This window comes from Sardina pilchardus, chromosome 4 (genome assembly GCF_963854185.1).
Source record: "Sardina pilchardus chromosome 4, fSarPil1.1, whole genome shotgun sequence".
NCBI lineage: Eukaryota > Metazoa > Chordata > Actinopteri > Clupeiformes > Clupeidae > Sardina > Sardina pilchardus.
This window is the reverse complement of record NC_084997.1, coordinates 17,073,254-17,087,269: the sequence shown is the minus strand read 5'-3', so window position 1 is coordinate 17,087,269 and position 14,016 is coordinate 17,073,254. Positions and strand designations below refer to the sequence as shown.

The window sequence follows — 14,016 nt, the reverse complement described above, 5'->3', positions numbered from 1 at the left end:
CACACACACACACACACACACACACACGTGCAGTACAACCAGCCCTGTGCCAAGCAAACACAAACCTATTCCCAACCCCCACCGCTCCCCTCCTAAAAATATTCCACATTCCAGAGTGGACAAAAACATGCTATACCAAAACCCCTGACATTTACCAAGGTCTGATAAGAACTAAGATTGTGTGTGTGTGTGTGTGTGTGTGTGTGTGTGTGAGTGTGTGTGTGTGTTTATGTGTGTGTGTGTATGTTTGCCTATGGCTCCGGTTTGGGTTATTATTTGTCTGCGAACGTGGCTCAGCCTCAAGGAGAGAGAGCGCCGAGGTTGAATCGCAGGAGAAGAGGAGGAGGAAGAGGAGGAGGAGGAGGAGGAAGAGGAGGAGGAGGAAGAGGAGGAGGAGGAGGAGGTGGCTCCTCCAGGTCAGTGGGAAATGTGCCCGGCCGGCCTGCCTCGTCAGTAGTAAACAAGAGCTTAGCCTTCTCACTCTGCCCTGACTGTGGTGCGGCGTGGCACCGAACAGACTCGCTCAGATGCAGAGAGATAGACAGATAGAGAGGGACGCACATGAATGTGCTTGGGTTTTCATACTCCATTTGATAACTAAATAAACAAGCTGTTCAGCTAGCACACTGTATCAATGTGTGTGTGTGTGTGTGTGTGTTTGTTTGTTTGTTTGTTTGTTTGTTTGTTTATCTATCTATCAATCTATCTATATCTACTGTATATATATATATATATATATATATATATATACATAATTAATATGTGTGTGTGTGTGTGTGTGTGTGTGTGTGTGCGTGCGTGTTGCGCGCACGCTGTGTGTGCATGTGCGAGAAGGGGACTGTGTGTGAGAAAAACATTGGTCTGCTCCTCCCTCTCTTCCGCCTACGCAGTCTATAGCCTAAGGCCATATTATTCTGCTCCGTCCAAGAGAGAGAGAGAGAGAGAGAGAGAGAGAGAAAGATAGAGAGAAGAGAGAGAGAGAGAGAAGAAGGAAAAACCTTTACTACTTCTCTTCAAAAACACCTGCTTTACCAGAAATACAGCTCAGCTCAGTGTACGCTTACATTCACGGAGGCCACATGCATTCAGCTCACCCACAGCGTTCTTGGCCGGACTCGAAAAACACTTAACAGGAGGCTGTGCTGTTTTCTCAGTGTGTCTGTGTGTAGTGTTTGTGTACAGTGTACGTGTGCGTGAGAGAATTTTGCATGTGTATCTCAATGTGTGTGTGTGTGTGTGTGTGTGTGTGTGTGTTGTATCTATAGAGTGACATTCATCTGTGTGTGTGTGTGTGTGTGTGTGTGTGTGTGTGTGTGTGTGTGTGTGTGTGTGTGTGAGGCCCTCCTCTTCCCGTAGAGTGAGAGCAGACGCGTGCTTTCCTAATTGGATCCTGCTCCTGGAGTGTTTGCCATGTTTGCGTTAAGAGTTTCACCACAGGTCTGGGGGTACTCCTTTCAGCAACACACCAAGAGGACTCACACACACACACACACACACACACACACACATCCTCCATACACACGTGCACACTCACATTCATAAAATTCACAATACACTCTGCAAACAAGACACATAAACGATATCAACACACTAAATACACACACAGACAAACAAACACACACACACGCACACACACACACACACACACACACACACACACACACACACACACACACACACACACACACACACACACACACAATATGACAGCTGCAAGTTCCAACTCACAATCCTGTTCTGTGTACAGTCATATAAACAAACAAGAGGGAACCAGGCATCACTTGAAGCCTTGCATAAGTGCATGTTTTCGTTTGGCTGCATATTTCATTGACAGATAACTTTGTTTCACGTTTGTGTAAACTCCCCCCACCCCAAAGCTTTTGAAACCGAAAAAAACCCACGAAAAGGCGTGTCACTCCTAAAAAATAAACGGGGAGGGAGTGAGGGCCGAGAAATCTGGAGAGAAAAAAACAGCAGTCATGCTAGAAAAACAAGCGCGTATTCACCTCTTGTCGCGACCTTTGCACACCGCCTGCATTCCATCCCTGAAACCTGCTACCTGACAAGTGATAAACAACTGATTCACTTGTTTTTCCGGGGGGCCGATGGCCCACTACTGCACACGGCACCAAAGAGCAAGAGGGAGAGGGAGGGAGCGAGAGCGAGAGAGAGCGAACGAGCGGGAGTGAGGGAGGGAGGAAGAACCTGCCCACTCTCTGCTTCAACCACATGCATAAGGAGGCACATGTCAGATTAGCAACGTGTGAGAGCCAGTGTGTGTGTGTGTGTGTTTGAGTGTGTGCGGGGGGAGGGGTGGTTCCCTGCTGTTTAACAGCAACAAACTCACCACAGGCCAAAGATGAATGTCATTTCACAACAATACATTTGCCCACGGTATGGTAACTATCCGTTTCCTCATCTACAGCAGTTTGCAAAAAACAGGCATGATGACTTGCACTTGCCTGGCGTTATTGCATAACGTAGCCTGCCACAGCGACGATTATGTAGGCTAATAGGATCAACACGCGAGAAAAAATATCTATGGCTGAATAATACGATTGCGTGTTGTGATATTTGCGTCTGAAAAACATTTTCGATATCGAATTTCCCTGCCTGCACCATCTTACTCATCCGCAACAACATTTAGAGGTGTTTACGTGTGGGTGCTCACTGGCATGGAGCTTCAGAATAAGAACTGCGTCATATTTCGCTCTGACGTCGCTTCAAGTGCGCTCATCATCACGCGAAATTATTCTGCGCAATCACGAGCATCAGAATATCAGCAGCGTTTTCCGGTGCGTGTTTACAACAGTTCGTGTCGTGAAAAAAAAACGTCATGCGTTCATACAACGTGAACAGTACTGCGTAGTACAGTACACTTCGGAATCACATCAAACAATTTATATAAAAACAAACCGATATCATATCACGACAAAAATAATCTACTAAGGAAGCCACTGTGTGTGTTTGGGGGGGTGTTCCATTCACTGCTGTGTCCCTTCAACTCTACATGCTTAAGTGAGCCTAGAGCCAGCACACCAAGTAGGGTAAAAAAAAAAGCACCACATGAGCACATATGAATGTTCTGGAGTCTCCTTGAAGAATATTACACAACTGTGTCTTACTTACAACTGAGTTGGGCTGTTTGTCACAGCAAGAGAGAAGAAGTGCACCTAACTAAATTCTATATCACTCTTACAGGGAGCAGGCAGATGGTAATAAAAATGTAACAACAACCATGACTCAGGGATATCAGCCCCTGTCTGACAGCACTGAAAGAGAAACTAGCCACCAAAGAAAGTAAAAAAAAATAAATCTCTCAGCTCACCTTTCACGGCTGTGGCCGTTTCCTTGAAGCCAAGGCTGGCATAGGGACTGGCGTGTATTCCATTGATGCCTCCTTTGCAGCAGCTGGTAGCCTTGAAGCGCACCAGAGCGTCGCACCCGGGCAGACCCTCGTCCATCAGGTTTAAGGCGATGTAGTTAAGTCCGTTCTGGTAGCCCGCCGACGTCTGGCGGCACATGGGGCTGTTGGACGAGGAGTACGAGGGCCCCTCTTCGGCGCTCTCGCTGTCGCGCACCGTCGCCGGAACACTCTCGACCGACGCGCTGGCGTGCCGCCGGGCGGGGTGGGCGAAGGAGGGGAAGACGGGCGTCACGGTGGTGGTGGAGGAGAAGGTCTCCGAGCTGTGGCGCCGGCGGCCCTGGGGGTCCGCCCGGATCACCTTGGCGCCCCGGTCGGGGTCCGAGACCAGCACGGGCGGGGAGCCGCCGGGCAGCAGGAACGCCTCGATCCCCCCGCAGGCGCCGGTGCTGACCACGGCGGCGGCGGCGGCAGCGGCGTCGGCCAGCGTCAGCCTCTGCACGCGCACGGTGGGGCTGGTGGTGAGCTGAGCGGAGTCGCCGGCCGATGCCGACTGCAGGCTGCCGCAGCTGGACTGGGCAGCGGGGGAGCCGGCCCCTCCGCCGAACGTCATCTCCGTGTAGTCGTCCTTCGCGCTCACCGACGGGCAGGCGGGCACGGCAGGCGGCGCCAGAGAGTACGTCACCCCCTCCCTCTCCTCCTCGTCGGTGCCCTCGTCCTTCTCCTCGCACGGGCACAGCTCCGGCAGCGAGTCCAGCGGGTCCAGGCCGGAGGTGACCAGTTCCCTTTTCGGGGAGCACGAGCTCAGGTCCACATTCATGTAGTCCGACAGGACCGGGGATCCCCTCTGGCTGTTGGGGAAGCCCAGCGACGAGGTCAAGGGGCTCCCGCCCGCCGACGACGAAGACGACGACGACGATGAAGAGGAGGAGGAGGAGGAGGAAGAGGAGGGGACCTTGCAGGGCTGCGGCGACGACGACGACGAGGGGGGCGTGAAGACGTGCTGGGCGCCAAAGTCGATGTTGACGTACTCGCCGGGGCTCTTGGGCTCGGAGGGCACCGGGTGCTCGGTCATGCTGGGCAGCGTGGGCAGAGTGTCCAGGGAGAGGCGCGAGGGCCGGTTCAGGCGGCCGCGGTGCACGAGACCCTGCCGGACCGGAGACGGGCCGGACGAGGAGGAGGAGGAGGAGGAGGAGGAGGAGGGGGACGAGGAGGAGGAGGGCAAGAGGCCGACGATCGTCGTCGCCGACTCGGGCTGCCGCTGGGGAGAGCATCGTCCGGCATCGGACGCCTCCTCCAGGATCCTCTGCGCCTGCGGACTCATCAGCACGTACTGGTCACTGTTCCCGTTCTGCTGCTGCTGTTGTTGTTGTTGTTGTTGTTGTTGCTGCTGTTGCTTGTAGGAGCGAGGCAGGGAGTTGAAGGAGTAAGGCACCCGCTGCATGGCGTGGGAGAAAGGGTGCTGCTGCTGCTGCTGCAGGTGGTGCCTCTCGGCGGGGCCCAGCGAGGCCAGGAAGTAGTCGGGAGGGGTGAGGGAGACGGCGCAGGACGACGACGGGTCCACGGGGGACATGTTGAGGTACTCGCCGTTGCCCAGCCGGCCGTCGGAGCTCTCCATGGACAGCTTGGAGCCGCAGAGCATCTTCATGTAGCCGCTGTCCTCCAGCGAGCAGCTGCTGCCGCCGGGCGAGTTGGTGCGGAAGCCGCCGGAACCGGAGCCGGAACCGGAGGCCGGGAGCACGTGGTGGCCCCGGGGGTTGATGATCTGCTTGGGGGCCGACACGCACATGGGGCTCATGGGCATGTAGGGGTCGTCCTTGCCTCCCGGGAGCGCTCCTCCTGCCGCCGCCGCGCCGGGGGTCATGGGCATGTAGCCAGCGTCCTCGCTGGCCAGGTGGGGCCCCCCGCCGGGGCTCTTGAGCAGGGATCCGATTTCGATGTCGCCGTAGTCCTCCGGGTACGTGACCTTTGGGGAGGCGGTGTGCGAGCTGCGGCCCGACGAGGAGGAGGCGTGGCCCCCGCCCAGGCCGTTGCCGGAGGCGGCGGTGGTGTAGGTGGCCCTCATGAGCGTGTACTCGTCCAGCGAGGCCGAGGAGACCTGTGCCGGCGCCCTCTTCTGGTGAGGCATGGTAAGGGAGTGGGTCCTCTTGCGGTAGGCCTTCTCCAGGTCCAGGAGCAGGCCGTCCTGGGACAGCCGCTGGCCGGCGTGGGAGAAGGGGGCGAGCCCCGTGTGCCGGCGCTCCATGAGCATGTAGCCGTGCAGGTCCCCCTGCGAGGGCGGCGTGTCGGTGAACGACTCGGGGGTGTTGCTCCGGTTGGAGGCCAGCAGGTAGCCCCTCGCGCCGTCCCCGGGGCTGGAGGCGCAGTCGTCGCAGGAAATGAAGCCGGCGTCGCTAGGCGACCCCGAGACAGACGCGCTGCAGCTCGACGGGCGGGGAGCGCTGTCCAGGTTGGAGCCGATCCCAGAACTGGACGACAGGCTGACGGGGCTGGTGGCTGAGGGTGGGGAGTGAGACACGGGCATGGACATGGATTTGCTATGCTGCAGGGAGGGGGATTCAAATGTCCGACAAGGGCGAGCTGTCACTGTGTTGGACCTGCTCAGCTGGGTACGGTTCACGCTGGGACTGATGGGGCTGCCGGTCACTGACATCGGGCGTGCCATAGTTCCGTCGCCCTCGCTGGCCGTTCTTATCCGACACGATGAAAATTTGGTAACGGGAGACGTGGCGGCTATGCTGTCCGTCCGAGAGCGGCGCAGCAGCCCCGTCTGACTCGGCGGGAGGTTGTTCAAATGCCGCCTGCTGGGCACGGAGATGGGGTTTGTACCTGAGGACTGGCTCTTGCTGCGCGGTCGGAATTCTGACAGTTCTTTCATCGCTTTCATGGCCTCCAAAATAGTTTCGTGAATATTCTGAGCCACAACGGAATCGTCCGCCTGCATCCAGAGTTCACCAGGACCAGTGGACGCGGACCTTCCCACTTCGATGAAGAAAAAGCTGTCAGAGTGGCCACATCTCCGAATGTTCATCAGCTGTAAACTGACGGACGCCACCTCCGAGTTCAGTTTGACGAAGCTAATGCTCCGGCTTGATAAACAAAGTCTGTATACTCCCGTTAAATTCCGAGTCTGACCCAGTCCTTTCGATTTCAAATTTACTTGCCAAACCTCCTTGTAAGCGGCGTTTACCGGCGTAATCATACCGTAGCTTGCCTCGTCAAAACCCACCAGCGATGAGGCGGAATTACACGATCCGTCATACACTCTCCCCTCATTCATTAAATCCGTTAAGACTTGATACCAATTTTCCTGCTCCTGCTCATTTTCTGCGGCCACGGCAAAATACTCGTCCTTGGTATAAAGGGCGATGAGGTGTTTGTGTTTGGCGTCTGCCCTCTTGTTGATGTTCAAGCAGGAATCCAGGGGTATAACCCTCTTAGCTGCCGATTTGTTCTTCCATTTCTTTTCGCTCTCGTAATATTCCAGCCGGGCAGGGAAGCCGTCGCTCTGCTCCTTCAACACGAAGAATCTCTTGTGTCCATGTTTCTGTTTCTTCAGATATCCACACTTCTTAATGTTGTTGTTATTCACGTTAACGTTGGAAAGTAAATGCACTCCAGTTTGCGGCGGACTCGCCATTCTCGCGTCCTAAAAACTCTCACTTTCTCGCTTAACTTGTATGTTCTCTCTCCCCTTGAAAGCTCAAATGGAGGAGAAACTCGTTTGTAGTTCTCGCTTCTATCTCATTCCAAGCTCTGACCACCGCATACGGCGTGCGTAACAGTTAACCAGTAAATAACACATATCGCTAAGTGACTGAACTGAAGAGGAAAAACAACATGTGACGTCCTACACATCCCAGCTTTGGTTACAAAAAAAGCAGGGAGGAAAAAAAATACACACTGCCTATAAGGCGGTGCAACCTTCGGGGAAGGCGTACCTTCTGAACCGCCTATCTGATAGGCTCATTGGAGTCATTGGCTGTGGAGAATGAATGGTAGTAAAACGAACCTATCTGACTAGAATACGTCCCTCCCACTGGAGTCTGGCCGCTCCGTCTTCGTCTCACTCACCAGATCTCCCGTAGAACCACCAGAGTGTTCCTCTACGCTATATGCGGGTGACTAATAATAATCTAACTGTTTATGTCAATGCATTTTGCCACAGTCAGCCTCATATGTATTTGAATTCTCATTTAGTGTATTTCCATTTTTGTTAGCCTACCCGTTTTGTCGTCCTGTGCCAGCTCTATGGGAACTTAGTCTGAGTCACTTATGGTCAGAAACCTTAGTAAGTAGCTCATCTGACTTACGAAGGTCAAAGTTATCGCTTGATAACATGTGTGTAATGTAAATTCATTCTAGTGAACGCACATTCCTTATCAGATGATGCTCATAACGTGCGCAGTGAATGGGTAATGTTCTCATTAGCTATCTGCGTCTAATCTTTCAATATTTGCTTTGGGTGATGTTTACATTGTAGCATGTAATTTAAATGTTATAACGAGGGTATACCTTGTGGTTAGGCTATAGGCTACTTTTAGTGAAATAGCTTACTCCACAACGTGTTATTACGGTGCAGTATTTTGTGTTTTGATAACTATGATTCAGTCCTCAAAACATAGCCTAGTGCCATCAACATATTTGTCAAAAGTTATTTAATGAAACATATTTTGTAACATTCTTTTACGACTGTTTATGGTAATAGCGATGACGAATGTAGTTCGTCAGATGTTTGCACTGAAAGTTGGGTTGTTGACAAGAATAATCTGGATGGCGTCGGCCCATATTTCACCCCTTTCAAAACATTGACATTCAGCTCGCGTCGCTTGGGAAGTACCCGAAATTCACTTTGCAAAGAAGTATCATCTTAAAACATGTAAGGTTTGCGTTCCACATTCTATTCCTCAGGAAATCATTTAAGTGTAAAATTGTAAACAACCGACAAGTCATGGCTCTTGTTACGTAACGTGCTGCTCTATTTATAAGACTGCGGATCCAGTAGCGCAACTTGACTGCCTCTAGCGTTTCACACCGCTCCATGTTATTTACATGAGGAAATCTGATGTATTTACGCACCATTACTGGCTGTTCTACGGGGTGGCGAACGATCTGAATTGTGTTCACTTGTAATTAACGCGTTTAGTAAAACAGTAATAGGAGAACAAGAAGAGAAACTAAATAATTTTACACGCCTCTCTCTCTCTCTCTCTCTCTCTCTCTCTCTCTCTCTCTCTCTCTCTCTCTCGTGTATGAGAGAGCATCGTCCCGACCCAGATAGGATGATGATGCTTTAGAGTGATGACGCGAAATAAAGGTCTGCAAGGAGATGAATGCGTCAGTTGGGGACAAAATGCGTAAAGGAAAACAGCGCATTCAGAATGAGTTTTACCCGTGGTCTTATCACAACTGACCCCAGATGAAGCTTAAAATGGTGCCGCCGTCTGGCTTACGCTCTCTACTCAGTAAGTATTTCTCGTGGGAGGAGGTAACGAGGGAAAACACTACGTTCGGGCACAGTGATATAACCCCCCATGTCCTAGCTGGCTCCCCTGCCGAAAATGAACCCCGGTCTGCCGTAGTCCATTCCCTGTTTTCGGTACAACACAGATCCTAGTTCATTTCAGTACATCTATGGCGTAGTTTGTCCTTGAAGTGAAACGAATGCAATAACTGCAAGGGAAAAAACAAACTTTCATACACCTTGATACGTGAAATCGGAAGTAGTTGCTTGAAGGCTATTGATTATCATTAATACATCCAGGCACTTGTAAATACAGCAATACATATGGGTTGATAAAAGCAGATGTTTGTGAGTAAATCCACTTTTATGACCCACTCACCCCCACTCCCTCTTCCCTCCCAAAAAAATAACCACTGACCCATGAAACTAAACCAAGTCACTGGTGATGGATCTCACAAGAGAAATCTCACAGAAATCACGGGGTGGCTCTGGATCTCCCTGACCCATGCTATCAGTATGCTGGGCACAGATCAGAGGATGGAGGGAGAGGGAGAGGGAGGGAGAGGCAGGGTGTCGGCCGCCTCCCTTCCGCGTTGGTTCTCCCATTCAGGACTAATTTCGCTTGCTCAGCTCACCATGTCACCTCCGTCCTCGGCAGTGCACAGCAAGGTCAATTACTGGACCGCTCGGAATGGGTCAATTATGCCAACAAACCACTTATTTGACTGGTGTCTTACTGGAAATGGAATCAAATTAAGGGATGACATCCCGTTGCCGACTCCCGTCGGCCGTGAATAACTCAATTGAATCGGCTCACCTGGGAGTGACTGGTCTCTTTCTTCCTTGAACCCGTCCTCCCCACATTCCCTCCCCGCAGCCTCTTCTCTATGCACTACACTGAACACTAATAAAGCTTACATTTGTCTGCATCCAGTTTGCCTCTGGCTGTTCAGCAGGAGATGAGTTGGAGGGTATGACCTCACCCACACATCAGGTAGTTGAATATTATTAGTCACTTCGAGCTTGTTTCACTAGGAGTCAAGTAGCAAATTAAATCCAGCATAATGCTGCTATCACAATTGTTATACTTTTTGTCAACATTTCACCCTTGATATCATTAAACACATAAATAGGATCTTTCAGTTGGTCTGAATACGTAACAAGAAAAAAAAGCTGAAATGTCTCAATATTTCTTCAATAAATTACCTTTATTGAATGGACATGTCCTAATAGGACAGAACTGTCCACTCAGCTCAGACATTTTGATTTAAGAACTTGCCATGATTTGGAGACTTCCCTTGACACCAAAGAGCACCCGACTTGATAGATAGATAGATATACTTTTATGTCACTTTGGACAAAGGCTTCTGCCTAATAGCCATAACCATAACTTTATTCATCCCTAAAGGGAAATTACAACAGTGAAGCATTGTTCATCTCATATGTACAGTATATGAGACAAATAGTAAACCAACAGTGAAGAATTGTTAAGGACTGAGCATGCCAGAAACCTTTGTATGAAGCAGTATGTAAAACATGTTTCTTGGAGGGAAATGTCACCCTTGTTATATCTTATTACATGAATGAGTTTAATGCCATGTCAGAAGCAACTTTGGTAGCCAAACATTAAAAAAAAAAAAAAAAATGATCTGAGTAATAGTTTTCAGCAGATTGCCACCCAGTTTGTGGACCTGCCCACCATATGCAGATGCTCCGTTTAGCTTTATTTTTAGGACGTGAACTCAGAAATATCAGCTAAAAGAATTTGTACATATGCCATCCAGTGCTATTAGTCATGCATCCTGCTGTAGCCTTTTTAGACTGTGGGGAGAGCCTGCTTTATATAATAGGAAATGATAAAACAGTGACAAGACAAAGATGTCCATATTAGTATACTCATGCTCTGCTCTGCTGGCTCTAGCACTCTCTCTCTCTCTCCCTCTATATCTGTCTATCTCTCAGTCTCTCTCTCTCTCTCTCTCATACACACATAGAGATATCGACACATAAAGGCTCTATGACCCACCAACTCTGAATACCACAATGAGCGTTTAGTCTTCTCAGTCCATGAAAACAAAGAAACCATATCAAACTTGAAACACACACACACACACACACACACACACACACACTCACACTGACTTCACACACAGATACACATACGTGCACATGTGGATACACATCTGTCCATCCTTCTTTAGATCAGGCTTGTCTTATTAAGTGTGTTGGCAAATGACTGAGGGGAGGGGGTACCAGTTTGTTTTACCCATAAACCATCTTAGTGTGAAATGCAAATCAAGGTTCAGTGCAGCAAAAAAAAAAAAAAAAACGCAATAAGTTGTGCTCTACCCAATGAATACTAAAGCACAATAACATGCACACAAACACACACACACACACACGCACACGCACACGCACACACACACACACACACACACACACACACAGAAACGTACATATGTACACACAGCCCCACACAGCAGAGTCCATCTGCTACTTTCACGCATCTCTTCACGCTCTTTATGGGAGCGTGCCTCTGTATGAGCTCTTGATTTACTTCCTGTGGCTGCATAGTTTACGAGTTCATTAAACGCCCATCAGACTCTTATTTACAAGGCTTTAAATGGCCCCCCATACCCTAGCTACGGATGGGTATGTTTTAGAGGCTCCACTGTAGATGGCGTTGGATATGAGAGAGCAGTGTGTGTCTATATATACAGTTTATTTTTATTTTTACTACTGGGTCTTCAATTAGATACTATTTGGCTTCATTTTGTTGGCATTAGTGTTTACTGCGAAGTTGGAAATCAACAAGGACAGTTATTACCCCCCATGGTCACGCCTCAGGACAGGCAAGGTTGATAGGAAATAAAGAAGCTGATTGGTCCTCTACCAAGTTTTATCTACCAGAACGTTGTTATTTAAAAAAATAAGAGGGTAGTTTGTCAAGTGCTCTTATAAAAATCAATTCGGTGTCTTTTAACTGGAAAAGTTAAATTGGGGACAGATGACGTACAGATTCTGATATAGATGTTCAGATTTTCAGCTGTCAAAAGCCCCACGTCTCAGTGCTCTCTATTTGCATCCTCAGCTGTGTTATTTTCTGTATTGTAGAAATGTGTCTGGCTGCTGTGTACCTACACGTTATAAACCTACTTCTTTATATTATTATTATTATTGCTATTATTATTATTATTATTATTATTATTGTTGTTATTATTATTATTATTGTAAAAGAGCTTTTGTGTGGTAATTTAATGATTTCTAAGTGGTGTTTATCTCTTCCTAGTGTCTCATGTCTGATCATATAGCAGTGGTCTAGTTAGCCCTGTTGAAAGCTGAGTAACTGCATCCTCACCTCCAAAACACCACAATTGGTTGCATAAGATTAGAAGATTAGAGTTTTCAATCTGATGATCCGGGGCCGACTGAGAGAGTGTACAGTATGTGTTCGCGTATATGTATCTCTCTGTGTGTGGTGTGTGTGTGTGTGTGTGTGTGTGTGTTTAAACGAGTGGGATCAGATTTGCCCCTTCTCAGTGCCCCGTTAGGCCCCTATCTCAATTGAGCAGTAGCCTTTTGAGGAATTAGAATCCTTACTAAACCCCTGCCCCGGATTAAGCCCTCGCACGGCTGCACGGTGTCAGAAGCGTATTGTTTTCCTCATAATGATGTGGAGCTTTAGTGACGTTGCGCTGCGTGCCGGATGTTGTTATTGTTTTTCGTATTCGACGACATTTATTTGTGCTCTGTTTGTCATGGCAGGTGCTAATCTGATCATTTTCCCCATGTGTTTATCACCGCGCAGGGTTAATCTGAGGAAAAATAAGGGGATGGAATTAAGAGCAGTGGTGTTGAATGATCTCTTGTAAGCCCGGGCCTACACCACAGCTCATCCACGCTCTCTTGGGCAGAGACTTAACAGTAGGTTGGGTGGAGGATGCTGGACAGAGGTGTCCGGCTAGGAAGGTGGAGCTAATGTATGGGTAACCCCAGTGGTGTAGTCTAGTTAGCTGTAGTGGATATAGCAGTTATCTGTATATGTAGTAGTTAGCTGTAGTCGGTATACTGTGATGTAGTAGTTAGCTGTAGTGGGTATACTGTAATATAGTAGTTAGCTGTAGTGGGTATACTGTGATGTAGTCTATAGCTGTAGTGGATATACTGTGTTGTAGTAGTTAGCTGTAGTGGGTATACTTGTTAATATGTATCCTTGCCTATTTTAAGTGGTATACTGAGATGGTGATGCTTTTTAAGTGGGTGGACTTCGTTGCCCTGCATATCACATAGACTACACCACTGGGTAACCCAGCACAGAGCCTAGTTGACTTCTGTTATGTTTTAAGAGATGTTGTATTATAATCTATGTATAATATGACCAGTTTCGTATTTCTATGCAAATGACTTTTGTAAGAACATGAAATAGGCCTGACTGACCTCCTCCCACTGGGCTCCACTCTGAGCCCTCGCTCTCTGACCACAGCACTGATAACCACACTCTCCATCACGTCCATTCACTTCAAATAGGGGCAATCATCTACATTTTCCTGCCTTGCATCTCTGTGTGTGTGTGTGTGTGTGTGTGTGTGTGTGTGTGTGTGTGTGTGTGTGTGTGTGTGTGTGTGTGTGTGTGTGTGTGGTGTGTGTGTGTGTCTCTCTCTCTCTCTCTCTCTCTCTCCTTCTGTGTTGTGTGTGTGTGTGTGTCTCTCTCTTTCTGTGTGTGTGTGTGTGTGTGCGTGCGTGCGTGCGTGCGTGTGTGCGCTTGTGTCTGTTTGAAACATACAGTCGCTCTCTCTCTCTCTCTTTCGGAAAGACATTAGAGATGTATTTAGAAATGCCTCTCCTGCAACATTCATAATTTCAATATATTTTGATGACACTGAAATCTAAACTTACTTCTATGAAATCACAGCCTTAAGGCAAACATTCTACTCCAGCACTACTCCAGCATTGTATACAATATGAAATGACGTGTGGGCTTAAAATGCTCAACAGAACAGCAGTAGGCTCCATCATCTTGGTGTGGTGAATTTGTGTTATTGTAATAGCACTGATGAAAGCTCCCTCTAATGGCCCTGATGAGGATGAGTGTGGTCGAAGGCGGAAGGGCGGGAGGAAGGTTGGAGGAAGGGTGAACCACTACTCGCTCTTGACTTTTAACGGGATGAATTTCCGGTTGTCGCGTCTA

At 48.9% G+C, this 14,016-nt stretch overlaps 1 protein-coding gene across 1 annotated transcript in view; it reads right to left on the bottom strand.

Annotated features, from left to right (window-relative positions):
- irs2b (insulin receptor substrate 2b) overlaps nt 1-7,212 on the bottom strand; it is a 16,493-nt gene extending 9,281 nt beyond the window's left edge. Inside the window, exon 1 of the mRNA XM_062534392.1 lies at nt 3,329-7,212. Within this exon, the coding sequence (XP_062390376.1) occupies nt 3,329-7,004 (3,676 nt within the window). The 5' untranslated portion in view covers nt 7,005-7,212. The remainder of the gene's footprint in view (nt 1-3,328) is intronic.
- Between the last annotated feature and the right edge of the window lie 6,804 nt (nt 7,213-14,016).